Raw genomic sequence first — 23,778 nt, 5'->3', positions numbered from 1 at the left:
CCCCCCATGACCCGATGGACGGATGGAGAAAAGGGTACTCTTTGTAAGTCAGAGGTGGCAAATCCAGGTCCAGAAAGTAAAAACCCTGCCACAGTTTGGCTTTAGCCTCAGGTGCTAGCTAGCTAGCTCCCTAGCTAGTTCCCATGGTGCTCGTTTACCTACTAGGGAGCTAGCTAGCACCTGAGGCTAAAGCAAAAACTGTGGCAGGGTTTTTGCTTTCTGGACCTGGATTTGCCACCTCTGTATGTGATAAAGAATGAGACACAATAGATAGTGGACGCAGAGCTGGAAACTGGACCACCACAAAGTGTTGGCCCCGGTCCGGTGTCTGATGGGTGGATAGAGTTCCAAGGTGCAGTTTGAGGCGCGGTCAGCACAACGTCTCTTTGGCGTCGGCGCGGCGCTGACGTCGCAGTTTGGTCGGCGCAGCCGCCGCGCCAGCTAAACCTTCCTCCGTCAGGTCCTCGAAGGAACGCGCCGCTGATCCCCGCGGCCGCCCGAACGCCTCCTTCAGCGCCGCCTCGTCCACGCCGGCGTCCTCAACAACGGTGGCCATCCGGGGGCTGTCCGGCGGACGGGGGCTGGACGCCTGCGCGTCGGGATGTTTGAGGATCCGCACGGAAGCCGACTCCAGGATGATCTGGAGAAAATGAAGCGTCTTGGTCGAAGGAAGTTAGGAAGTGGAGCAGTCACAGAACCGGCGCTTACTTACGCTGGGAGGAAAGAGACCTGGTGGTCTTTTGTCCTGTGCCGCAAAGCAACGCAAGTCATCAATCATGTTATGGTCAAGATGGGTGGGGAGGGGTTTTTCCACGCACCACGCAGTGTACCAGCGCGCTGAGGGGGATCCAGAGGAGCAGCGAGAAGGTCACCACCGAACCCACCAGGTTGTCAGCCAGGAATTTGGCGAACGTGTTGATGTCCAGTTTGCCAATGAAGTCCCACAGTCTCTGCACCACGTCCTGCACCTGCTTCATGCACTTCCCCTGCACACGCCACACGTCACAGAGCGGGCGAGTGGGGGTAAGTCGTGCCAATTTGGACTTCAAGCGTGTGTTGCGCAAGGAGATTACAGGAATGCCTCCAACTAAAATATGTGGATATAGTTTCGGATGTTGTGTTGGGGGGGATGAGTCGATTCATTGATGGAATAATCGATAGGCGATTCGATTTTTAAAAAGTCGTTAGTGTCTGCACTACTTACTGCGCCGTCGCAGAAGCCCACCGTGCAAGGTTTGCCTTTATGCAGGAACAAGAACTGATCCTCCTTATCTTGGTAGGGAGCGCATACGCCGTCGCGGCCGCGACAGCAGACCATACAGGAAGTGGCGGTTTCTGGAGAAGCAACAAGAAGATGGCGGCGGCGTTGACGGAGGGACAGACGGCGGCGGCGCTTACCGTTGCAGGCGCAGGGCTCCAGCTTGACGAAGGCCCGACAGAAGGGGACACACGAGCCGTTCCGACACCTGCCGCTGTCCAAACATCTTGTTTGGTCCGGAGCGTTCTCTGGAGGCGGACACTTTTCACTTGATCCTGAGGACACATGGACACGCAGGTACGTGGACGCCTGACAAAGCGGACTCCCACGCATTATGCTGACCAATGTGCACAAGATCCTGTCACTTATGAGAGCACCTAGTTGGAGAGTATATTCCTGATTGGGAACTATTTGCTCCAAACCAAAAACCGGACCACATAGTGGTTGGTTGTTAGGGACCACGCCATTGTCTTTTGGAGCCAGGGCTGGACTAGCCATCTGGCATGCATACATACAGGAAGATGCCCGGTGGGCCGCGTCTTTTAAGGCCGATGCAGTGCTTTTGAATGATTATTTTCCTCCATTTTACCGCATGAGACTGGCCCACAATTTAGAGCAGGGTTGACCAATTCTGGTCCTGCAGGTTTGAGATGTTTCCGCCCACTAGCACACCTGATTCATATAATCAGCTCATTAGCATGCCAGATAACGATCCTTATCTTTAGTATCAGGTGTGTTGGAAGGCAGAAACATCTAAAACCTGCAGGACTCCGGACATCGAAGACCGGAATTGGTGAACCCTGATTTAGTCCATTAATCAATTTCCAATATAGTCAATATCGGTGTCAGAACCATGTGTTAGACCAGGGCTGATTTTTTGTGTGTGCGCCAGTCCAGCCCTGATTTGGCCTCTGGTACTCAGCTTGTCCTGCCTGTTAAGAATTTCAGCGGCTAGCGCTACAGAAGTGTTCTACACAAAACACACCTAGAAAGGAACTCGACTCTTGCGCAACGTCAACCCTTGACCTGTAGATTTCTGGATGTCTAACCGCCCGCTGCTCTTCCCTCCTTCTCGGTGAAAAGCCTCGATGGTGATGAGCGACGTGAGGCTCTTGCTGCGGAGGACTCGGCGTCGACTGACCGAGACCTGAAGAAGAACCGCTTCCCTGGAGGTGTCAATCTGAGGTGCGTCATTTCATTAAATGGACTTGTTCGGTCCACGTGACAGATTTTTGAACTGTGGCTTGGTGAAGCCCTTTGAAATTCTAAGGAATATTTAAAGACCCATAGAAAGACGGACGTATAAAGACGTGGACACATGCTACAAGTGACTTGTCAGTACTGACCTGTGCAGTAGGACTCTCCCTTGCACATGGCGTCAAGGCGGTCCTGGCAAACCTTACCGCGGGCCTCCAGCTGGCACTTCCTGCAGCACCGGCTGTTCCTGTCACTGGAATCCCATAGCAACATGCGCTAACATTAGCAACATGCTAAAGTTCTCTGCACACTAACACACAGCAACGTAGCAACATGCTAATGTTAAGTCAGGCAATGACATTGCTGAAATGATCCACAAACGTGAGCATGATGCTTACATGCTAAAATTGGCTACATGCTCATTTTATTGGTAACAGTAATGTAATAACATTAGCATTATGAATGCTACTGATGTGCTGAAATTAGCCACAAGCTAACATGATCCGGCTAATATTAGCAACATGCTAAAATTAGCAGCGTGCTCATTGCTAAGCTAACAGTAATGTTGGCATCATAAATGCTACTGATGTGCTGAAATTAGCCACAAGCTAACATGATCCGGCTAATATTAGCAACATGCTAAAATTAGCAGCGTGCTCATTGCTAAGCTAACAGTAATGTTGGCATCATAAATGCTACTGATATGCTAAAATTATCCACAAGCTAACATTAGCATCATGCTAATAAAAATTGGCCACATGCTCATTTTATTGAGCAATCTCCTAAAGCTGCAACGTAATGATACTACACCATATGCCAACATTAGCTACATGCTAACTTTAGCTCCGTTGCTATCATGAAGACCTTAACCCGCATCCGTCCTACCGAGTGGTTAAGCGAGCGGCCTCTGACCTGCAACGCGCTCCTGCCCGGAGCTGGCACTGGCCGGTGCAGCAGGGGTCAGGGGGCATGTGCACCATGCCGGGATCGCACTCCTCTGCAAGTTCTAGGCGAGAATTCCCGCAAACGTTGCCCGTACGTTCCTTGAAGCACAACGGCGCCTTGGATTTCAGACGCTTGACTACGGCACGCTTGGAGCACACGGAGAACATCTTCACGCACACACACGACAAAGAAGACAAGACAACCATACGGACATCAGCTCTTCACATTTTCCTGATGGAGGACCTAGCGTTAGTTAAAACTAGACTTGGACCGGTTCAAGGACAGCAAGAACATTGACAAGGACTTGAAAAAGAACTAGACCTGAATTAGATCTACAACTAACACCAAGGATTAGGACTAGTTCAAGTACTTGGACTAGAAACCGCAACTGCTTCTAGATTAAGTACTCGGACTACAAAAATGACTTATTTTAATAGAATTCAATCAGAGTCCAGTCCAGTAACTTTGTTCTGTACTCATTTTAAGTGTGTTACACCATGGATGCACGGCACCATACTGCCCCCAAGTGGCCAAAACGCACAGAAACTGTCAGTATTTGTTCTTAGTTTTTTTCAGTCACTATGATTTTAGTTTATTCTATTTTTATTTCACTTATTGTTTTATTTTGTCATTGTCTTTTCAACTTATATTTAAAGTTGATATTTCAAGGATTCAAAGATGTTCTTTTCTAAAAATTCAAGGATGCAAACATTGTTGTCTTAACACTTTCCACATGACATGGCACGAAATACAATCCGAGGTCCCGGGTTAGCCCAGTAAGCCCCAAGACTTGTGAAAATAAATATACAAATATATAAAAGATTAGCTTTACAGCAGCTGTAAACAAGTAAGAAGGGTTTTATTATTGACACATAAATCTATATAATAACATTGTATACTTCAGGAAACTTGTTGATAAGGACTTCAAAGCAGAGAATCTTAATTGCGTAAGTGACACCCATTGAAAAGCAATTGGGGGTGGGAGGGGGCTTTCATTTTATGCTTTGTCTATATTTTTAAATGATCGGCAGATTAATCGGTATTGCTTTCTGCCAAAAATCAGCGTCTGCCTAAAAAAAAAAAGCATATCGGTCGGGCCCTAGTCAAAATACTGACCTTGTTGTTGGGGTAGTCGCCGCTATTGGCGACGGAGTTCATGATGAACTTCCCTCCCTGGTCGTCTCGGGGGGCGCAGTCGCCAAAGTCGTGCTGTGCCCCCCAATTGTGACCCAGCTCGTGAGCGGTCGCCAAGTCGACGCTCTGCAGAGACGGGAACTAGCTCGGTCACGCGCGCACGCCACGCAAGGTGGTCTTGGGGGTCAGGCGCGGTGGGGGGGACCTTGGTGAGGAGGGTCCTGCCGTAGTTGAGGGTGGTGGTTAATGCAGAGTTGATGTAGACCATGCGCTCTGGGTCCGAGACCACGCCCAAGTTGGCCACCGGCATGCCTTTGGAGCACAGCCCGCCGGGGCTGTCGGCATTGACGGGCGCCACGAACGCAATGCCCAGCGTGCCGTTTATGAAGTCCTGGTAAGTGAACAAGTGCACCAGGCACGCCTTGGCCGCCTTCTCCGACACGTCCATGCTGAACTGCTGTGAAACGCACGCACACGCAAAGTCAGCTAACGGGCTTCGTTGGCGCGTGTAAGTGGAGCGAGCGTGTTGTGCTTTTACATGCAGGAGACTTTGGCTTTTCCACACGTCTTGCCCGGCCACGGGACTTCCGGCCATGTTGTAATGAACGCCTCTGGGCCTCACGGCGGTCGGCTTCTCGTTGATGAGGATCTGACCGGCACCAAAACACACGTCACACACACAACGCCCTGGCGCTCAGCTTGTAGACGACAACTTAACACCTGTTGGATTTGGAAGCCGTAGCCCGAGAATTTGTCGCCCCACGACGTGGCCCTGAAGATGGCGTCCACGCGGTCCATCAGCCCGATCTGAAAGTCCACAATCACGTGAGTAAGCGCACGCACACACAAACGAAAAATAGCTAAATAACGACAACTAAAATTGCATTTTTGGTAACAAAAAACAAGGTTTTTTTTTTGTTTTTTCAGAAACTACATCTTATGTTTATACAACTAATAATTATAGAGAAGATGTTTATTTTTATTTTTGTCAATCATTTATACTTGATGGCTTTTTTAAATCTTGCACTTAATACTCAATACATATTAAAAAAAACTAAACTGAAACATTTACAATAAAATAAAAACTAATGAAAACAAATCTGCTATAAAACTGAATAAAGACAGCAAAATCCTAACGTACACAAATTTAGTGCAATCACTCGCAAATCTTTTTGAAATCGATTAGCCTATTACTTCAATTAATCACTTCCAGACGATGCTTCTGTTAGCTAGCTGTTAGCTGCATGAGGTCAATACCTTTCTGTTCCTGTCTTCTTCTGGGAATGTTTAGTGCATGACTGCCCTCTACTGGTTAAGCGATGAACACCTAAAATAATAATTACACCCCAAGTGCTTTTTAGCACGTACAGAACTTTGTTTAACTTAACAGAGAGAAAAACTCAATTTTGAAATAACAAAAATCGTAGGCACACACACTCCGTCCGTCCCGCATCTCACCAGGTAGCTGAGCGTGGTGCTCACTTCGCGGCGTCCCATGTGCCTGAAGAAGCGATAGTCGGCCACCAGCAGCACACCACACGTGTTCTTACTTTGAGGGTGCACGTTGCGACGCGCACGCGCCGCGTACTCTGAAGCATACACAACACTGAACTGAATATATGGCCGGATAGCCGATAGGCCAAAAAGCCGTTGAAGCCACAGGGCGGCCATCTTGCTCCTCCCATCTCACGAGCGGACTACAGTATAAACTACGTACAGATGAGACATATAAGGCTGCAGCTGCAGTTAGTATAGTATCATTGTCAATCAAATCATTTCGAATCAAAAATCGTTCTGAATTGAAAATCCATTTTAGAATCGAATCGCAGACTCAAAATGTAATCAAATCGTGAGATAGTCAAAGATTCCCACTCCTACTGTAAATATATAGATTGTATGCTGAGAAACGTTTCTTCGGGAGGAGCAATATGGCGGCCTCGCGGGTTCAAAAGTCTTGTTGGCCTATCGGCTATCCAGTCATATATTCAGATCAGTGGTACACGACAACACAAGTCACACAGGAAGTGACGTCATGCACAACATTAATGTCGGTGACGTCGCACACATGGTGTGAATATCGCCTTCGAACCTTCTTCGTTGTCTTCGGTGGGGAAAAGGCGGCTGGGGTCGAAGTTGACGTGGCTGCAGACAGACGGCCGTCGCGTTCGGCTCAGGTTTCGGATGTGGTCCGAGCGGTAGACCAGCAGACGGCCGTCGGAGGGCCACGTGAACCTCCACAGAGGCTGAAACCACAACAGCAAACACTCGGACATTTTGGAAAATGCACTCGGCTGTTTTCGATCAATGGTTTCAATCTCGGATGAACCCGGATCGCGACGACAAGCCCTCACCTCGATGTTGAATTCCGCCTCCTTGGTGAGGATGCGTGCGGAGAAGTCGCGATCGTCCATGTGAGCTTGAACGTGAGAGTTTTCCTCCCCTGCCCCAGATGGAAAAGAAAAACATAAGCAGAAGATCAGAGCGCCCCCCGGTGGCGAGGAGCGGGAGTCACCGATGACGTGTCCGGTGAAGAAGGCGTGGCGATCCACGTGCAAGCTGCGCTCGCCGCCGTCGTCGTCAATCGCCCATGCCGAAAAGTCTTGGGCGAAGAGGTCCTCGTTGGTCCTCAGGTACACACGGAAGTGTCTGGAACAAATGCAATCGCCGTATCACAGGTGAGAATCCGGCATGATTCCCCAAAAATATTTTCGGAATCATGCCTTTGCTAACCTTTGCAGTGCGTGGAAGCTGATCTCTTTCTCCACGTGAGTGGCGAGCAGGTCTCGGCGGCGGATGGAGTGCGCGTGCACGCTGGACGGCGACAGCACGTCAAAGTCATCCAACATGGCGCTCAGAGACGCTGAGGACCACAGGGTGTGATTTTTTTTTTTAGCAAACTTTTCTCACATTTTTGTTTATAGATTGTCTCCCAATTTGGAGCTGATTTGTGTTTGGAAAGACCGGAACACAAAAGAGTTTTGTTGTTAGCACAATTGAGCCTTCAGAGGTGGCAAATCCAGGTCCAGAAAGTAAAAACCCTGCCACAGTTTGGCTTTAGCCCCTGATGCTAGCTAGCCAGCTAGCTCCCTAGCCGGTAAACGAGCTAGCTAGCTAGCACCAGAAGGTAAAAACCCTAATTTAGTTTTAGCCCCTGATGCTAGCTAGCTAGCTCCCTAGCTTGCTCCCATGGTGCTCATTTACCAGTACCAGCAGGTAAACGAGCACCATGGAAGAGCTAGCTAGCAAGCTAGCACCTGGGGCTAAAGGCAAACTGGCAGGGTTTTCACTTTCTCGACTTGGATTTGCCACCTATGTTAGTCTGCTAGTTTAAAGCTAACAATAACATTGCTCTCTAAATATAACAGGCATATATTGTATTCTTTATCCTCTGCAGAGGAATAAATTCCACTGGAGTTCTAGGCAGGACACGGCCCTGCTGCAATATGATTGGCTGCTACAGCCAGGCAGGAAAGTGCAAAAATGTTTCGTTGTAGAATTGTTTTGTTTTTTTAAGCTTAACTTCTCCAGGTGAGGCAATTGAGAAGAGATTCTCATTTGCAATGTTAACAGCAGAGAAAAATAAATGCATTATTAAGAAATACAAATGCATGCAACAAACTGTACAATGCAATACAATACAAGATGGGGTGGCCATGCTGAGTATGTAGTACAACACGATATTTACATTAACTACTTGTATGCATTTGTTACAGGAATTTATATCTCTACACGTGCATTCTAATACATTAAGTTTTGGTATAAAAACACTATCCTATCAATGCAGGAAGTGTATCGGCAATGTATTGTTTACACTACGTATGTAAAAGTTTGAACACTTTCATCTCGATAGACATGAGCACGTAAATGTATAATAAGTTTGAATGTATAAAAAAAGAGACTTACAAAGTTCCGGGTCTTGTGAATGCGCGGAGGCTTCACTTTGCGAGAATGCCAAGAGAAAAAACAGCATCAACATGTTGAGTTTGTTGTTGATGTCACCAAAACTCGAAAAGCCGCAATTGATTTATTTTTCTGTTAAATAAGAGAATTGAGGCTACATTTCCAGTATTTGGTGTTCCGATTGAGTTGGAAACTTCAGTCATAAAAGTCAAAGGAAAAAAAAAAGTTGACCAAACCAGGAAGAGGCGCAGCTGCGCAGTCAAGGTAGCGAGAAGCAGATAAAGGAACAGCAGAAGCGATTGTGTGCGGCTTCACAACTGAAGTATTTAAGAGAATAAAAATAATTCACTTTTGTTTATGTCAAAACACGTTATTGGTAAAGCTTCATTACGAGTACTAATTTTAAAGTTTGATAAGTTAGCTAGTACTTGGTTTTGATGACTGTTATAATACGAGTCGATCCGTTATTTATTTTGTAACGTCATGTCAAAGTCTTCTTGGCGTGTAGACGCCGTGAATCACAGCTTGTGTCCAAATTCACAAGACATAAATGAATAGATTGTCAATACTGCTCGTCAGTAGCACATTGACCGACAACCCATTCATATGTAAATCAGTCAGAAGTCCCCGTGCTGTCGAGTTGCGCCGGGAGTGACGTCATGCAGCCCACAAATTCGGCCTTCCGAGGACCCAACCTTGTGAATTTGGACACAGGCACAATAACCAAAAACTGCGATTTGCCTTTCTTTCAACGACGAAATTCAAACGCAGCCTTGTGACGCACGACTCGCGTACATTGAAGCGACTAAAACGAATAAAGACGGACCGTGGTCGTCCGTCCTAGCGACGTCTGGAGCGCGTCATTTATTAACGCTGAGCTCATGCAAATCCCCTTTTAGCTGCAAAACGCCTGCAACTCGCACAAGTCAACATGCCAACGCCGCAAAGCCGTCATCACACAAGAAAGACGCTCACGTTCACGATGTTTATTATGTCATATATTTCGCCGATTTCATTCATCTAACGCTATTATAAAAGAAAAACAAATAATTCCGAGAAGAAATCTAATATAGCAAGCCACGTGCACATTATGACTAATTCCAACAACTGTTTAAAATTATTTATAATTGTCTTATTTTTTACGTAATTCCTTGAGATATTTGTTTTTAATATCAACTAACTCAAAATATATGAGCTGAGCAAATCAAAATCTGCAGTTCTTATTGCTCCCTGTGGGTGGCAGCAGTACTTCAGTTGTAAAAGAAAAATAAAACGAAGAAGAAATCGCTTCCCATAACAACTGGACTAGCACGTGAGGAGCTCCAAGTGTTCAAAAGTGTCAAATTTACTGTTTAAAATAATTTATTGTGGACAAATGGATGAAGAGTTGACGGTCCGTTGCACTTTATTTATGCTTCTTCTATTGTATCGTACTTAAATGTTTTCAAGTTTCTTGTCGCAACAAGCTAACGTGCTAAATGGCCGCTAACGATTTTTCTGTCATTATTCTCCATATAACTAGTTTATTAGGTTAAAAAAATAAAAGCCGATTTGTCCAGAATAGCTCAAAGATTCATCAAAATATGTGAATATCCGTTTAGAGTGTGATATTAGGAAAATAAATAGTTAATTGTCACTGTTTTCTATGGATTATCGGCATGATGGTTTTCAGTCACCGAGGTTGGAAATGAATTAGTTAAGTGTGTACAGTTTGATGAAGATGAATGTCGACGCGACAAGTATTATCAGGCAGATTTGCAGTTATATAAGTATCAATGATTCTTTTCACGAGACTCCTTTTACGAGTTTTGAGGTGGGACCTATTTTGTTTTTGTTGAATCCAAATTTCAAACCTTGATAACTTAGGGTATATTTTCAAATAGATGGTATCTTTGGGAAGCTTGCTAAACACAGAAATAGTCAACAGGGATGAACTTAAAGTATCTGTAATTGAAGCCAAAGGTCCAGCTTTAAATAAAATAAAGCTAAGGTAGTGGTGAATAATTGATAGTAGTTGATCAATTCAATGAAAAACATTGGATGCTGTGGAAGGGAAAATGTAAGCCGTCATGATGCGATCAGAGTAACATCTGAAGGAGGGACCCCCATGTGGCTTGTTGCTCTGCTAATATCGACGTATCAATGCTTGCGATGTGTGCTGTGCATACAGGATGGCTACCGGGAGACGTGCCTGCAATGCGGCTCGGTGGCCTGGGGCGTGTCGGACGAGGGTCGCTTCTTCTGCAGGTCTTGTCACAACATCATCGAGGTGAGCTGCAACAAAACTGACCAAAGTTGACGAATGCTGCCTTTGGAATCCTTCACGCGTTTACAAAATGAGTCCAAACTTGACACTTTGTGCCCATCCATGTCATCATGTGTTGTTTTATATTCACAAAATAAAAAATTCCAATTGCTGACTTTTGTGTGTTCAGCGAACCCACGAGGCGGCGCCGCAGGCGTGCGCGCCGGGTACGGCGCGAGTCTCCACCATCGGCCGAAGGAGCCGAGCAAAGAAGCCGGGTGGGTGTGTTTGTCCAGAGCCCAACTGCATTTGTCTTATTTCCCTCCTTAGTTTTGTAAGTTTGAAATTGCTCTTTTAGTCCCACAAGTTGAGCTTGAGTCCCAAAATAAAATGCCGCCTTCTACTTGGTCATTGAAATGATTCTGAGCTGTTGGTGTGTGCGCACGCAGAGCGAGCGTGTCGGTGGCAGGCGTGCGAGGGCTTCCAGTTCATCTTGATGAAGCAAGCGGACGCGCTGATCAAGCTGGGCGTGGCCCCGGGTTTCAAGGTGGCGCCGTGGCAACGGGCGGCGGGAGTGGCGGCGGCGGCGGCGTGTTGTAAACTGCTCTGTGCTGCAGGACGACGTGCTGTGGCCGCTGTGGCGGCGCTTCCTGCAGACCAGCAAGCAGGCGTACACGGCCAACCCCGTCAGGAGCGCCAGGTTGCGAGCGGTGAGGCCGACTCGCAGCAAACTTTCACAAGAGTCTCCTTCATTCTTTTCGACAAGAATGTTGGGGATGCGGAAAAAAACATTTTAAACAGATCATTCGAAATCATTTCAGCTTTAGGATGTTGTCATTTCCAAAAAATGCTTAGTGGGGCTGTGCAATAACCCAAATTTAATTACAATTTCATTTAATACACTCCACAATTACAAAATCAGCATCATTGTAAACAAAAATAAAAGATTATTCATACTAATTTTGATTTGTTTAAATTTATACATTTGAATAAATGTATATGCACATTTTATTATTTTAAAATGAGTAATTTAATACATTTTGTTTGGTCCAAAAAGAACTTGTTTTGTACCAAAAAACAAATGATTGTCCTAATTATGATTTTAATTATTACCAAATTGATCGTGATTAATATTTTCTTTATAATCGAAGATAATAAATTATGAGTACTTATATCCACTAAAATCAACGATGTCCAACCTTAGTGGATTGGTCTTTTTTTTTTCTTCTTTTTTTTTGCAGAGGCGGGTGGAGGTAATTACAGGATAATCCATTTGAAAAAAGTTGGATAGTGACAAACCTAATCCAGATTGAGTGTTTGGCTCAGAGAGAAGATTCTCGTCTTGAGAGTCCATGATGGACATTGACTTTTTTTTTTCCCTGCAGCAAGATGTGGACTCGGAATCGGGAAGCGCCGCCGAGTCGTCCTTCCTCCCCGCCGGCCTCTCCGACGGCGAGACGTGCCCGACCAGCACGTCGGCATCGCAAGCGGGTCAGCACGCCAGCCGTCGTCCATCACCACTGAACAATTCCGACTGAGTTGCAGGACAAACACTAACTGCCGTGCGACTGTGCGACCCTCGAACCCGCAGGCACCCCCAGCGATTGGTCGACCGGCTCCCAGGGCAGCTCCGAGTCCCTGACGCCCCGCCGCAAAGTGCGCCGCGGCGCCCTAAGCATGCCCAAAACGCTGGCGCTGATCCACCTGGCGCTAGTGTGGAGTCGCCAGGCGCTGACGCTCGCTGACCTGCTCAGGTGAGCCGCAAGTGGACACGGGGCTCGCGCAATCTACCGAGCATGAATAACGTTAATTCAACAGCAAAATGAGCGTTCCAGAATGTTGCGTAACATTTTTTTGGTCTGTGGTCTTAAGGCTGGCGAACGACGGGCACATCCCGTACATCGTGGCCTACCAGGATCTCCCCGAGGAGATGAAGCTGGACGGCGCCGAGGCTCTGATCTTCACCGTGCAGGTCAGGCCCTTGCCAACCTTTTGCCTCAATCTCTCGCATCCTGACGGCGCCGTGTAACCGGCAGAGTGTCCCCTCCCACCGCGCATTACACCGCGAGGCCCAGACGCTCGTCCGCTTCCTGCGACTTCCTGCTTTTCCTCCCATCCGCCGCCAGGACCCGCTGCACCCGGCCATGCTCAGCCTGCGCTATCTGGCGGATGCCAACCTGCCCGGTATGCTAATGCTAACATGCTAAACAAGAAATGGAGCAGTCGCTCGCTATCCACTATGGCAAGGATGGGCCACTTAAATGGTGGTGGGGGGGGCGCTGGCGCTGGCGCTGGCGCTGGTTGGGTTTCACCATTAGTCATCAGTGCTATTTGGGGCCCACATAGAGCCACACGCAAAAATCCGTTTTTAGATACGGACAAAGTATGTGCAAAATATGTCCTCTTAATATAGTTGATTTTTCCTTTCCTTTTTTTTTGGGCATATTGTTATTTATTTTAGCGGTGAATGTTGACATTACAATTTCAAACTACAGTCGATGCATATTCATAGTTCAGGACCTACAAATTTGCTTCTTTTTTTCCCAGCAATATTTGAGGGATATTTGTCGACATTTTATTCCTTTATTTTGTGGATGAAAAAAGATACGATTTGCATATTTTTTGACTAGTAAGTTGCTTAGCCCTTCACTCGTCTAATCTTTTTTTTTTTTCAGATGATTCTGACTTTGTAAATGAATAGTGTAGCAATCGAAATTCGAATTGAATTTCGATTGATTTCGCAGCCCAACTTTTTGGTCCACGATGTCTTCCCCTAAACGCGTCTTGATCAATGACCACGTAACCATGGCAACACTGCTGATGTTCCCCACCAGACGAGCTCCACCCATGGGTGTGCGTGCTGATGGAGCGCAGCGGCATGTCAGACGTGACGTGCGGCGCGCCATCGGCGCCTTCGAGTCGCCCGTCGCTGCCCCAGTACGACGTCCAGGCCGCCGCCCTCGTCATCGTCACCATCAAGCTCCTTTTCGGCATGGACGACCACACGGAATGGTGATGTCACTTCCTGTGTCCTCGCCCCGTTCGCGTCCTCAACTTCAGTTTTTGGCCTTCAGGGATTTGTCCAACGCCGCCGGCGATCTGGTGACGGAAGAGCGCGCGTCGCCGACGGGCAGCGTCTTCAGCCTGAGGAAGTGGTTCCGTTTGCTGCACGCCGCCAAACTCCGAAAGCAGCGGGCGCGAGAGCGTGCCACCGCCAGGTGAGACGACGCGTGTGTGACTACGGAGGACCAAAATTAAAAACAAATGAAGAAAAGTGAAAATAAAACAGATATTAAAAGTATCATTCAAACAATAAATACAGAAAATAAATATAAATGGAAATAAAAATAACAAAATATCTATACATCCATAAATAAATAAATACAAAAATAAACAAAAGTCAAAAAATAAATATATAAATAAACGCTCTGCTCTCACATTTATTTATTTCATGCTGCAAATGCTCTCTCAGGATGAAGTGATATTCAAATGAGGGGGCGGTCCTACACGTGCTTTGGTTTGGACTCCGCCATTGCAAACTGCCTTTCAATGGTCAAGTCAGCGGGTCGACGAACAAGGAAGTTTCGCCGCCGGCGTGCATGGAGAGCGCCAGCAGTGGACGACTATCTTGAAAGGCAGTTTGCAACCGGAGACATGCTTAGGACCGCCCCCTCATTTGAATTCCATTTTTGTCTTGACAGAGCGTCTGCAACATGAAATAAATAAATGTGAAATGTAAAATATTTACTGATTGATATTTAATTTTATTAATATATTTATGTATTTAGGGGGATATATATTGTTTTTATTTCATTTATATTTTTTGAATGACATTTTTTTATATCCGTTTTTATTTTCACTTTTATTTGTGTGTGCCGCCAACAGGAAGCAGTGGAAGTCGGTGCCGCTTTACCGGAAGAGGAATCTCAAATGTATCGTCGTTAAAAAGAAAAGTAAGCCCAAGGAAAGTGGACGCAAGCGTGAATATGAAACCGCTCAAAAAGTTTGCGTTTGCGCCTTTTGAGGAGTGGCGGAGCAGCTGACGTCGTGCTTGGAGAGCTTGTCGCAAGGCAAGGTGGCGCGCGACCCCCCTGCCGCGCCGTCCTCGTTCAACTTCTGCTGGGGGGCAGCGGACGGCGCCGACGGCCCGAGTATGCGCCGCCACAAGCTCCACGCCGCCGTCACCCTGAAGGGGGAAGTCCTGACCCCCGTCAACGCGACCTACTGGCACCCGCCACTCAGATCCTGCGACCCCCAGTAAGCTCGACCCGGGTCTCATGTAAAAGTTTTGACAATACTTTCTTGGAAGGGCATATTTAACAGTCGCGTCTAAATCGAGTTTGTATTCCAAAGTCAAATAAAGACATTCTTTTTGCCTCCATCTTCTCTGTACAGGAAATGCAGCAATCACTGCGTGGCGGCGTTGGAGGTCACGCTGCCGCGATCTTTCTTGTGGCTGCTGCAGCTCTTCTGCTTCCTGTTGCAAGTCAGCCCCGCCCACTTGCACCAGGAAGTGCTGAACGTAGAGAGGAGTGTCTTCACGGACAAGCTGGCAAAAGCAAACGGGACCGGCTCACCTGACGTCATTTCACAGACACAAAAGGAGAAAAAGTCAACGGTTTAGTTTTTGCTTGCGCTCCTCTGTCACCACCTAGTGGCCAGACAGAGTAACGCGCTTACTACTTGATTTGTTCAAGACAAAAGGTGAAGTCACGAAACAGGAAGCACATGAACTTTTGTTTTTTGTACACATTTGAACAGGTTTTCAATGGTTTGTAAAATGATGTGTTGTTTTTTAACCACAAAATGTTTATAAATAGCAGTTTTCCTTGAAATTGCATGACATCCATGGCCTTTTTCTCTTCTTCTAATTCTGTTCAACTGCTTTTTTAACAAAGTTTTAAACATATTTGAACAACAGCAAACAAGAAAAATTACGTTTAAGAGAAAAAATAGCATGTTGTATCATTAGCACCATCCGTTTGTGGGAAGGTAACCGGAGGTGGTGAAGTCATCACATGAACACTATTAGATTTTTACTCAGGTCAAAATTTGCAACATCTGCAACCCTCCCGGATGAACACGTGACCTGCATTCCGCGGACAGCGCATCAAATTCATTATGGAGACCCTAAATTAAAGTGCTGTTAACCATGGCAACAGTACGTTACATTTACCTTGTATTTATTTGTTTTCACAAACACGCGTACGTGTGTACATTTGTCTTTTGTTTGCACTTCCTGGAGTTTGATTCTTGGAAAAAGATGACTATGAACCTTGACCTCTAACGTGTACACATGACAGGACACGTGTTTGTTTTGTTGTGTGTGTGTTTTGTTCTTGTTTTTCCTAAATTGCTTGCTTGTCAATCACCGGGCAGACGGAAGGCGGCTCCGCCTGAGGAATGAAGCAAGCAGGCTCTTTGTCTGCCTCCACCGCCCAAACAGATGACGCGTCACCTGCTTCATGGCGACCTGGAAAGGGTTCAACAGCGTGCATGTGTTTGTGTGTTAGCATGTTTACAACATGCTTCGTGTATATATACAGTAACGCATGTTAACACTTTTGGACACTAATTTAGTATGTAAATGTTTATAGTAGCAAATTTAGGTTGAATATTTAGTGTTTGTGTGTTTTAAACAGGCGCACTGGCATTGTGTGTGTTGACATTTATATTTAGTATGTATTCGTTAGTAACTTGTATGTTGATACGTATTTAGTGTGTATACATTTGTTATATTTAATCTGCGTGTATAAATTACAAACATGTATGCTAACAGATTAGCGTGTTTTTAGTGTGTGTGTGTATATAGATATCAGATGATAGGAACATGTATCATGTAATTAGCAGTTTTGTATACGAATTTAGCATGTACTCATGGTGTCTAGTTAGTGTGTGAGCTTGTTTTCCTTGTCCAGAAATGCGCGGGCACGTGGCGCCGGTGGCGCGCAGCGTGCACACGCACGGGTTCACTGGGTTCATCGAGTTTACCGTGACACCGCTGACTCCTTGGCCCCGCCTCCCCCACCGCGACAGACTTCCACCCGCCCCCGGCCAATAGCGCCTCGGCCTGGCCTCGACCACGCCCCGCTTTCCCCTCTATTGGCCGAGGCCTGCTACACCTTTACCGCTGATTGGCTGCGCGTCGGCCACACGCGCCTTTTATTTTTTCCTCCTCTCTCGCCTTCCTGTTGTGTTGTGTCCACCCACCAACCACCCGCCTCCCCATTGGCGCCTCAGCTCGAGCGTGTCGGAGCGAGCGCTCGGCGGCCGGCGGATCTTTCCGAGCAGCTTCTCCGCCACGACTACGCGTCTCTTCCCCCGCCGCCAGCCATGCTGCTCTCCCGCCAGGTGAATCCCGAACCAGAGCGACCGTCCGGGGTCGAATGGGGTCGCTCCGCGCGTCTCTTCCTGTTGTCTGTGTCGCGCGCGGAGGGCGGGTTGGGTTCATCTCAGGTCACCGCGACTCATGTGCGACTCATGTGCGGCCAAGATCGTCATCATCATCATCGTCGTTCAAGTCATTTTCATTTTCGCATGTTGACAATTTGCTCGTTGATCAGCAACAACTTGCTGATGATTGTTGACTGTCGCGGTTCACACGTCCGCCTCACGCTTCCGAGCGTCTGCGTTTGAATCTCGGCTCTCTAGAAAGGGTTTCGCTTGACAAAAATAGGCAGACTTCTTCTGAAACCAGGAAATTAACACTTGATGTTAGCTGGTGAAGTCCGTTGTTTGTCTCTATGTAGACTGAGATTAAAAGGGCGACCAATCTTTTGTCTTTGTGTGCTTTCATTGGCGACCAGTCCATTGTCTACATGTGCGACGTTACATTGACTGGGAATAGTTTGTCTTTATGTGACCTGACATTGGTTAGCGACCAGTCCATTGATAGGATGGCGACCAATCCTGACACCTGGATGTACCCCACCTATCACCCAGTCAGTCGGATATGACAGGCTTTGAATAGTTTTGGATTTGTCATTATAGTTACATTTCATTTTGTTATGACTTTCGTCTTTTAAATTTAATTACTTTTTAGAGCAAGTTTGTTAGCTTTTTTTTTTTAATTTTTTTAGAAAACTAACAAATTTACCTGTTTGACCTTCCTTCTGTACATTTTGTACATCGATACTGAAATAAATAAATTTGAAATAATCTATCATATAAGAGGACAATTTTCATTTATGCTATGGTAGTTTTCTTTTCTGAACAAAAGATGTAGTTTTTTTAAAAGCATTTTTGTTTTACATTTTACTCAATATTTTTTTCAGTTTCAGTTATTTTGCTAGTTTTCGTTTACTAAAATCATCTTTGCTATGTGAATTTTCAGAAAGTCAACTTCCTGTCAGTCGGCCACAACACTTCAGTGTGCGAGAATGTGGGAGGGGCTAATACAGTCTTTCATCTCATGGCCCCTCTACCCTCTCTTCTGTTTTTGTGTGTTGCCTTATCAGCACGCTTTAAGGCAGTGACATCATCACATCCCGTGCAGTTATTGTAACCTTTGACCTCCCAAATTTTAGGTGGACTTGGAGGCAGCCGAGGCGCTGGTCAGCATGAGCTTCTGGGGTCAAAGTTCGCCAGAGCCCCGCCCGCTGACTCCCACCTCAGACTCGTGTGACTCCGCCCCACCGAACTCACAAGGCGCTTCCTCGGCCAATGAGATGGCGGCGTTGTCGTCACTGGTGAGAGTGCAAGGACACGCGCTAAATAACCGCTCAAACCAGATTTCCGGATTTGATATGGTGGCAAATGCGTGTTGATGACGTGATCCGTACTTGCAGTGTATGACTCCACCTCGCAGTCCCAGCTTGGGCGAGGTCGACGGCGCCGCATTCACCCCGCGGCGCCCTCCCGACAACTCTGCCGCGACGTCGACCCTTCTGCCGGAAGAAACCGCTGCCGCGCCGACCGGCGTCATCCGCCACACCGGCGACAGCTTGGGAACACCGTCCGCCGCAGCCACCGGTCGTGAGCGTCGAGTTGCCCCACAGCTTTCCTCGCCGCCTCCTCTCATCTCGCCACTTCTGTGCCAGCTTTTACCACTGGGCGGTCGTCCGGGACTGCTTTCCGCTTTGGTGCCGGCACCGGGCATCTCCTTGCTGAGCTCGGCCGTGTCGCGGGGGGCTGTCGTTCTTGTGGTCCCGTCGGCAACACCCGCCCGGACTGCAATGACGGCGGGTGGCGCCAAGCTCCTCCCCTTGGCACCAACGCCCGTCTACTCGTCGCCAGGTGCCGGCGGGAACATCGCCCGGGACTCGTCACGACGACGCAACTACGTGTGCGACTTCCCAGGATGCCACAAGACGTACTTCAAGAGCTCCCACCTCAAAGCGCACCTGCGCACGCACACGGGTAGGCGCTCGTTTATCTAATTGACTGGCATTGTGACTGAACAGCAACATTAAAAAAAAAGTTTGTTTGTTTTGGCAGGCGAGAAGCCATTCAGCTGCCGCTGGGAAGGTTGCGACAAAAAGTTTGCCCGCTCCGACGAGCTTTCCCGCCACCGCCGCACGCACACGGGTGAGAAGAAGTTTGTGTGCGGCGTGTGCGCACGTCGCTTCATGCGCAGCGACCACCTGACCAAACACACACGCAGACATGCTAGCTCTAAGAGGCCCACCGCCGCTACCTCCTCCTGGACTGCCGCTCAAGACTCGGGCGCAGCACTTCCTGTCGGACTCAAGGTCACCTCAGACTCAGACATGCCAAATTGTAAGTAGCTCCGTCTATTTTCTACTCCAAATCCTCATCACAACTTTTCAACTTTTGACCTCAGACTGTCTGGTAGCTGCCTGCTAACATTAGCATCATCATTTACGCAGCAGTGTTAGCATCATTGCTAACACCACACACTCTTTTGACCTTTGTGTAAACGTTGAAGATGCTAATGTTAGCATGACTGCTGGTGAAGGTCATACAAAAAACAAGCGCTTGTCGTGTTCGGACTAAAACGCGACACGAAAAACACCTCGCTCAGGATTTGTATTTTATTTTTTTCCAATTTATTGACGATGGCGGCCAGCTGCTTGTTTACCGACACAAACCACAATGTGACATTGCACTACATTTTTTAAACATTAAAAGCTTGTTTTTGTACTCTTCTCTGTCACGTATGTATACAAGATCTTTACTTTCTGTATAAATAATCTCATGTTCCATTCATGTACCAAAGCAAGTGTCGTGGTTGCTTCTTAATGTCATGCTTACGTGATCTACTGTATATGAATGTTATGTGTATCAAGTAACTCCACCGTAAACTATTGCTATTCTCACTGTGATACTACCTACTACTACTTATTATTATTATTATTATTTCATAAATATTTTGTTTATGTAGCCAGGAAGAAAATACCTCATGTTATTGCTTGTGTAAGATAAGTTCTTTTTTTTATTATTATTATTATAATAAACTGTACCACTTCAAGACATAATGGTCTACAATCAAATTCCATGCTTCTTTCACTTTCAAAAACTTATTTGAAAATTCATCTTAAAGTTGGATTCAATACTATAACATATAACCATTTTATTTCCTGCTCGGATGTGACGTCACAATGCCAGCGTTACACAAAACCCCAGTTTCGCGCCCTTTGTCCCAACAACACCCCGGTAACAGCGCTCTGCCAATCGGGAGGCAGCAGCCAGGGGGTGTGACCAATGAGAGAGAACTACGCCTAAGCATTGATGTCATTTGAGGTAGGCCACGCCTACTTGCCGTACTGACCGATTTCAGTGGAAGAAAAAAAGTAAAGACTGCGACATCATGCGGCTAAAAGCAGAGCTGCAGGTACGTCAGTTCACATAAACGAAAATACAAAATTAATCTTTAAAAGATACATTTTGACAGAATGATTACGTATTTCCTCAATGCAAAAAATGTTTATCTTTTTTGTTTAGTCCTTCGAAGGTTTTAAGATCCTGATCGATCCAGTTTCGGTTGACATTTACAGCAGACGTGTTAACGTTTGAAGGTTCAAATTTGTCTTTAAGACTTAAAATCGCAGTTGAGTAATTTGTAACAACATTTTGGCGCTGTTTTTGTAAGACTGTAATTTCAAGCTTGCCCCAGAATGAGACGAGAGACGTCACGTGGGGAGGAGTGTGCCATCTGATTGGTCTATCGGTTGCGTCACACTTAAAGTACAGCGCGAGCTGCCCTCCGATTGGTCCGCAGTGTTCCCGGCGCCAAGATTTCAACAAAAAGCCCGCAACCGCCCGACCGGCAAATCAGTCAGTCGCCATCCCGCTCGCTTCATTTTGTGACCTTAGCCTTTTTTGAGTCGAAGTACTTGGAAGTTGTCCACTTTAGTGCGTGTGAAAATGCAGTCTGCTCGCTCGCCCCTTTCCGCCTACAACAACGAGAACAAGCTGAGCGCTGACGTCAGTAAGATGTCGCTGGACAAAGAAAACACGGTGAGCGATCGTCAAGCCGGCGAGTTACTTGCAAAATGGTCCGAATTTGTATTGCTGAATTCTTCTTTTGGTCTCGCAGCCTCCAAGCCTGAACTCGGCGCGCGTCTTGGCGTCCAAAACCGCGCGCAAAATCTTCGCCGAGACGCCGGTAAGTGTTAGCCGCAGGTTAGCCACCTTAGCTAGTCATTGTTCACCGGCAAATTGACAAAAGTAACAAACGTTCGTTGTCGTCTTGTAACTTGGTCAAGTTGGCAAAGGCCGCTTTGTTGACTCGTTTGGGCGCCAAACCGCTTGTGTGAGTGAGTGTGCATCTTTAGCTGCTTCGAGCGAGATGCAAATTTTTCGCACCAAATTCAAGTCTGATTTGCGAGTTGTGTTGACGACCTCATAAATCCATTCAGCCCCGCCCTCACACACTAGAAACGAACTTTATCGTACAAAAACATAAGATACAAGATAACTTTTTGTTGCAGTTCGTGTTAGGGGTGTGGCCTAGTCCGTGACGTCACAAACGGGAGTCAGGTTGGTTATCCTGCATGTGATGAGAGCATCTGGCCTCGCGAATGCTCAACATTTTAGTTTGTGGGTCTTAGTTGGGTCCCTCGTATCTAAAATTATGGTTCACAACGCGCACAAAATCCTATGAAAAAATGAAAAGTACTGCAAGGAAACCACAGCGTGACAGATTTGCGCTTGTGTTTCAGCTCAAAGGCGTGAAGAAGAATCTTGGCGAGGAGAAGGCGGAGCCTCTGCTGAAAGACAACCCCCGCCGCTTTGTCATCTTCCCCATCCAATACCACGACATCTGGCGCATGTACAAGAAGGCCGAGGCGTCTTTCTGGACCGCCGAGGAGGTCCGCACACAACCGAGCTCTCGCGTGTCACCACGTATGTAGCGTGTCCTCATGTGAGCGTGTGCGTAGGTGGATTTGTCCAAGGACACGCAGCACTGGGAAGTTCTGAAGGAAGACGAGAAGTTTTTCATCTCTCACGTCTTGGCCTTCTTTGCGGCCAGCGACGGCATCGTCAACGAGAACCTGGTACGATGAATACCGTTTTGCTGGCGGCTGAATTGCTTCCCACGTTCGCTTCCCGAGGTCACGTATGTTGCGCCGTGTCCGCCAGGTGGAGCGCTTCACACAGGAAGTTCAGGTGACGGAGGCGCGCTGCTTCTACGGCTTCCAGATCGCCATGGAGAACATCCACTCGGAGATGTACAGCCTCCTCATCGACACCTACATCAAAGACCCCAAAGAGAGGTCAGCTGATGATGATGATGATGATGAAGATGATGCGCTGGCTCGCACGTGTTTGACGCCATGTTCGCACCCGTTAGGGAATACTTGTTCAACGCCATCGAGACCATGCCGTGCATCAAGAAGAAGGCCGACTGGGCGCTCAACTGGATCGGCAACAAGAACGCCACCTACGGTAATGAGCGGCTGGTCGACATCTCGTCCGGTGACCGCTGATTGATTGATTGATTGATGGATTGCGGCCGTTTCGTTTCCAGGTGAGCGCGTGGTTGCCTTCGCCGCCGTGGAGGGCATCTTCTTCTCCGGCTCCTTTGCCGCTATCTTCTGGCTGAAGAAACGCGGCCTGATGCCCGGACTCACCTTCTCCAACGAGCTCATCAGCAGAGACGAGGTCAGGGCCCCGCCGGCGTCCATCACGCGTCTTCCATTTTGTGCCTCGACGCGCCTTTGACGCGTTGGTGTGCTTTCAGGGTCTCCACTGCGACTTTGCGTGTCTGATGTTCAAGCACCTTGTCAACAAACCGTCCGAGGACACCGTCACGTCCATCATCAAAAACGCCGTGGCGATCGAGCAGGTGAGCGCCGGCCGCCGTCCGTCCGTCCGTCTCCTTCCTTCTTGACGTTCGTCTGCCGTTTCAGGAGTTCCTGACGCAGGCGCTGCCCGTCAAGCTGATCGGGATGAACTGCGAGCTGATGAAGCGCTACATCGAGTTTGTGGCCGACCGACTCATGATGGAGCTGGGGTTCGCCAAGGTCAGCTGACCGGCGGGGGGGGGGAGCTTGCCGGCGGCCGTCATGATGAGTGGCGCAGGGGTCCGGACCTCAGCCGATGATGGGGGCTGAGCGCCGCCGCCAACGTCACGCCGCAGGGCATGTGGCCCGCCGGCGGACGGACGGGCGGCGACGCGACACAGACGCCAGACTGAACGGTCGCCGGGCATCAGCAAACGTTTCCCGCACGCCGTTTGTCTCATCTTCTTCTTTTTTCCTGTTTTTCTAGCTGTACTGTGTGGAGAACCCGTTCGACTTCATGGAGAACATCTCCCTGGAGGGCAAGACCAACTTCTTTGAGAAACGCGTCGGCGAGTACCAGCGGATGGGCGTCATGGCCGCCACCACCGACAACACCTTCACGCTAGACGCCGACTTTTGAACGCGACCGCACCCTCCTCGTCGTTGCCATGGAAACCTCATGCAGTTGTTTGCATTTTCAGTCAATCAGGACAGAGGAAATATCTGTACATTTAATGTAAATTAGTTTTTATGAATTGTTTTATGTTTATTTTACTGAATCTATACCATGTGTAAATGTGTTTATTAAAGTTATCACTTTCTTAAAGGTGCCTTCTCTTTTTTTTTGTCACAACAGAACTAAAAAAAAAAAAGTTTTTAGAGCACTTCAAATGATCTCTTGCACCCTCCCC

The 23,778-nt window shown here is 47.5% G+C and overlaps 4 protein-coding genes across 9 annotated transcripts; 3 read left to right on the top strand and 1 right to left on the bottom strand.

The window, feature by feature from the left end:
• Nucleotides 1-119: 119 nt before the first annotated feature.
• On the bottom strand, nucleotides 120-9,300 carry LOC144039867 (disintegrin and metalloproteinase domain-containing protein 17-like). Of its 3 annotated transcripts, XM_077553588.1 has the most exons (17): nucleotides 8,438-9,295; nucleotides 7,265-7,394; nucleotides 7,047-7,180; nucleotides 6,886-6,974; nucleotides 6,624-6,777; nucleotides 5,993-6,123; nucleotides 5,255-5,341; nucleotides 5,073-5,183; nucleotides 4,740-4,991; nucleotides 4,517-4,660; nucleotides 3,368-3,567; nucleotides 2,605-2,708; nucleotides 1,399-1,533; nucleotides 1,205-1,335; nucleotides 819-986; nucleotides 713-745; nucleotides 120-640 (listed from the first exon to the last, which is right to left on the bottom strand). In XM_077553588.1, the coding sequence occupies exons 1-17, from the start codon at nucleotides 8,508-8,510 to the stop codon at nucleotides 371-373; spliced, it is 2,346 nt and encodes a 781-aa protein (XP_077409714.1). In that variant the 5' UTR covers nucleotides 8,511-9,295; the 3' UTR covers nucleotides 120-370. The 3 variants fall into 3 exon arrangements, with proteins under 3 accessions (XP_077409714.1, XP_077409713.1, XP_077409715.1); XM_077553587.1 differs by having other exon boundaries at nucleotides 1,205-1,533; nucleotides 8,438-9,297; XM_077553589.1 differs by lacking the exons at nucleotides 120-640; nucleotides 713-745 and having other exon boundaries at nucleotides 818-1,087; nucleotides 1,205-1,533; nucleotides 8,438-9,300.
• Nucleotides 7,283-15,528, top strand: taf1b (TATA box binding protein (Tbp)-associated factor, RNA polymerase I, B). 4 transcript variants are annotated; one of them, XM_077553596.1, is made up of 14 exons: nucleotides 7,283-7,408; nucleotides 10,605-10,703; nucleotides 10,870-10,957; nucleotides 11,129-11,226; nucleotides 11,297-11,389; nucleotides 12,069-12,170; nucleotides 12,271-12,433; nucleotides 12,552-12,651; nucleotides 12,716-12,863; nucleotides 13,514-13,691; nucleotides 13,754-13,897; nucleotides 14,565-14,632; nucleotides 14,705-14,936; nucleotides 15,075-15,528. In XM_077553596.1, exons 2-14 carry the CDS (start codon nucleotides 10,631-10,633, stop codon nucleotides 15,301-15,303), a joined length of 1,716 nt encoding a protein of 571 aa, XP_077409722.1. In that variant the 5' UTR covers nucleotides 7,283-7,408; nucleotides 10,605-10,630; the 3' UTR covers nucleotides 15,304-15,528. The 4 variants fall into 4 exon arrangements, with proteins under 4 accessions (XP_077409722.1, XP_077409719.1, XP_077409721.1 ...); XM_077553595.1 differs by lacking the exon at nucleotides 7,283-7,408 and adding an exon at nucleotides 9,325-9,827; XM_077553594.1 differs by lacking the exon at nucleotides 7,283-7,408 and adding an exon at nucleotides 9,327-9,827 and having other exon boundaries at nucleotides 12,065-12,170.
• A 163-nt stretch (nucleotides 15,529-15,691) lies between these two features.
• LOC144039875 (uncharacterized) lies at nucleotides 15,692-20,116 on the top strand. Its single transcript, XM_077553607.1, has 5 exons — nucleotides 15,692-16,187; nucleotides 16,598-17,030; nucleotides 18,206-18,367; nucleotides 18,467-19,037; nucleotides 19,116-20,116. Exons 1-5 carry the CDS (start codon nucleotides 16,126-16,128, stop codon nucleotides 19,403-19,405), a joined length of 1,518 nt encoding a protein of 505 aa, XP_077409733.1. The 5' UTR covers nucleotides 15,692-16,125; the 3' UTR covers nucleotides 19,406-20,116.
• Nucleotides 20,117-20,672: 556 nt separating this feature from the next.
• On the top strand, nucleotides 20,673-23,693 carry rrm2 (ribonucleotide reductase M2 polypeptide). Its single transcript, XM_077553610.1, has 10 exons — nucleotides 20,673-21,098; nucleotides 21,178-21,246; nucleotides 21,803-21,952; nucleotides 22,022-22,138; nucleotides 22,224-22,357; nucleotides 22,435-22,529; nucleotides 22,612-22,745; nucleotides 22,825-22,929; nucleotides 22,994-23,107; nucleotides 23,355-23,693. Exons 1-10 carry the CDS (start codon nucleotides 21,006-21,008, stop codon nucleotides 23,505-23,507), a joined length of 1,164 nt encoding a protein of 387 aa, XP_077409736.1. The 5' UTR covers nucleotides 20,673-21,005; the 3' UTR covers nucleotides 23,508-23,693.
• Nucleotides 23,694-23,778: the final 85 nt, after the last annotated feature.

This window comes from Vanacampus margaritifer, chromosome 19, assembly GCF_051991255.1.
Source record: "Vanacampus margaritifer isolate UIUO_Vmar chromosome 19, RoL_Vmar_1.0, whole genome shotgun sequence".
Taxonomy (NCBI): domain Eukaryota; kingdom Metazoa; phylum Chordata; class Actinopteri; order Syngnathiformes; family Syngnathidae; genus Vanacampus; species Vanacampus margaritifer.
This window is presented reverse-complemented; position numbering and strand designations above follow the sequence as displayed.

Bases quoted from the DNA above. Each gene is read 5' to 3' on its own strand.
- LOC144039867 (XM_077553587.1), bottom strand. From the start codon at position 8,510: ATGTTGATGCTGTTTTTTCTCTTGGCATTCTCGCAAAGTGAAGCCTCC. The intron at 4,992-5,072 runs GTAAAAGCACAA...TGCGTTTCACAG, and splicing joins AAAGCCAAAGTCTCCTGCAT to CAGTTCAGCATGGACGTGTC. The intron at 2,709-3,367 runs GTCAGAGGCCGC...ATGGGATTCCAG, and splicing joins CGGGCAGGAGCGCGTTGCAG to TGACAGGAACAGCCGGTGCT.
- taf1b (XM_077553593.1), top strand. The intron at 10,958-11,128 runs GTGGGTGTGTTT...GTGCGCACGCAG, and splicing joins GAGCCGAGCAAAGAAGCCGG to AGCGAGCGTGTCGGTGGCAG. The intron at 11,390-12,068 runs GTGAGGCCGACT...CCCTGCAGCAAG, and splicing joins GGAGCGCCAGGTTGCGAGCG to ATGTGGACTCGGAATCGGGA.
- LOC144039875 (XM_077553607.1), top strand. From the start codon at position 16,126: ATGACGCGTCACCTGCTTCATGGCGACCTGGAAAGGGTTCAACAGCGT. The intron at 16,188-16,597 runs GTTAGCATGTTT...TTCCTTGTCCAG, and splicing joins CAGCGTGCATGTGTTTGTGT to AAATGCGCGGGCACGTGGCG. The intron at 19,038-19,115 runs GTAGGCGCTCGT...TTGTTTTGGCAG, and splicing joins GCACCTGCGCACGCACACGG to GCGAGAAGCCATTCAGCTGC.
- rrm2 (XM_077553610.1), top strand. From the start codon at position 21,006: ATGCAGTCTGCTCGCTCGCCCCTTTCCGCCTACAACAACGAGAACAAG. The intron at 21,247-21,802 runs GTAAGTGTTAGC...CTTGTGTTTCAG, and splicing joins AAATCTTCGCCGAGACGCCG to CTCAAAGGCGTGAAGAAGAA. The intron at 23,108-23,354 runs GTCAGCTGACCG...CTGTTTTTCTAG, and splicing joins TGGAGCTGGGGTTCGCCAAG to CTGTACTGTGTGGAGAACCC.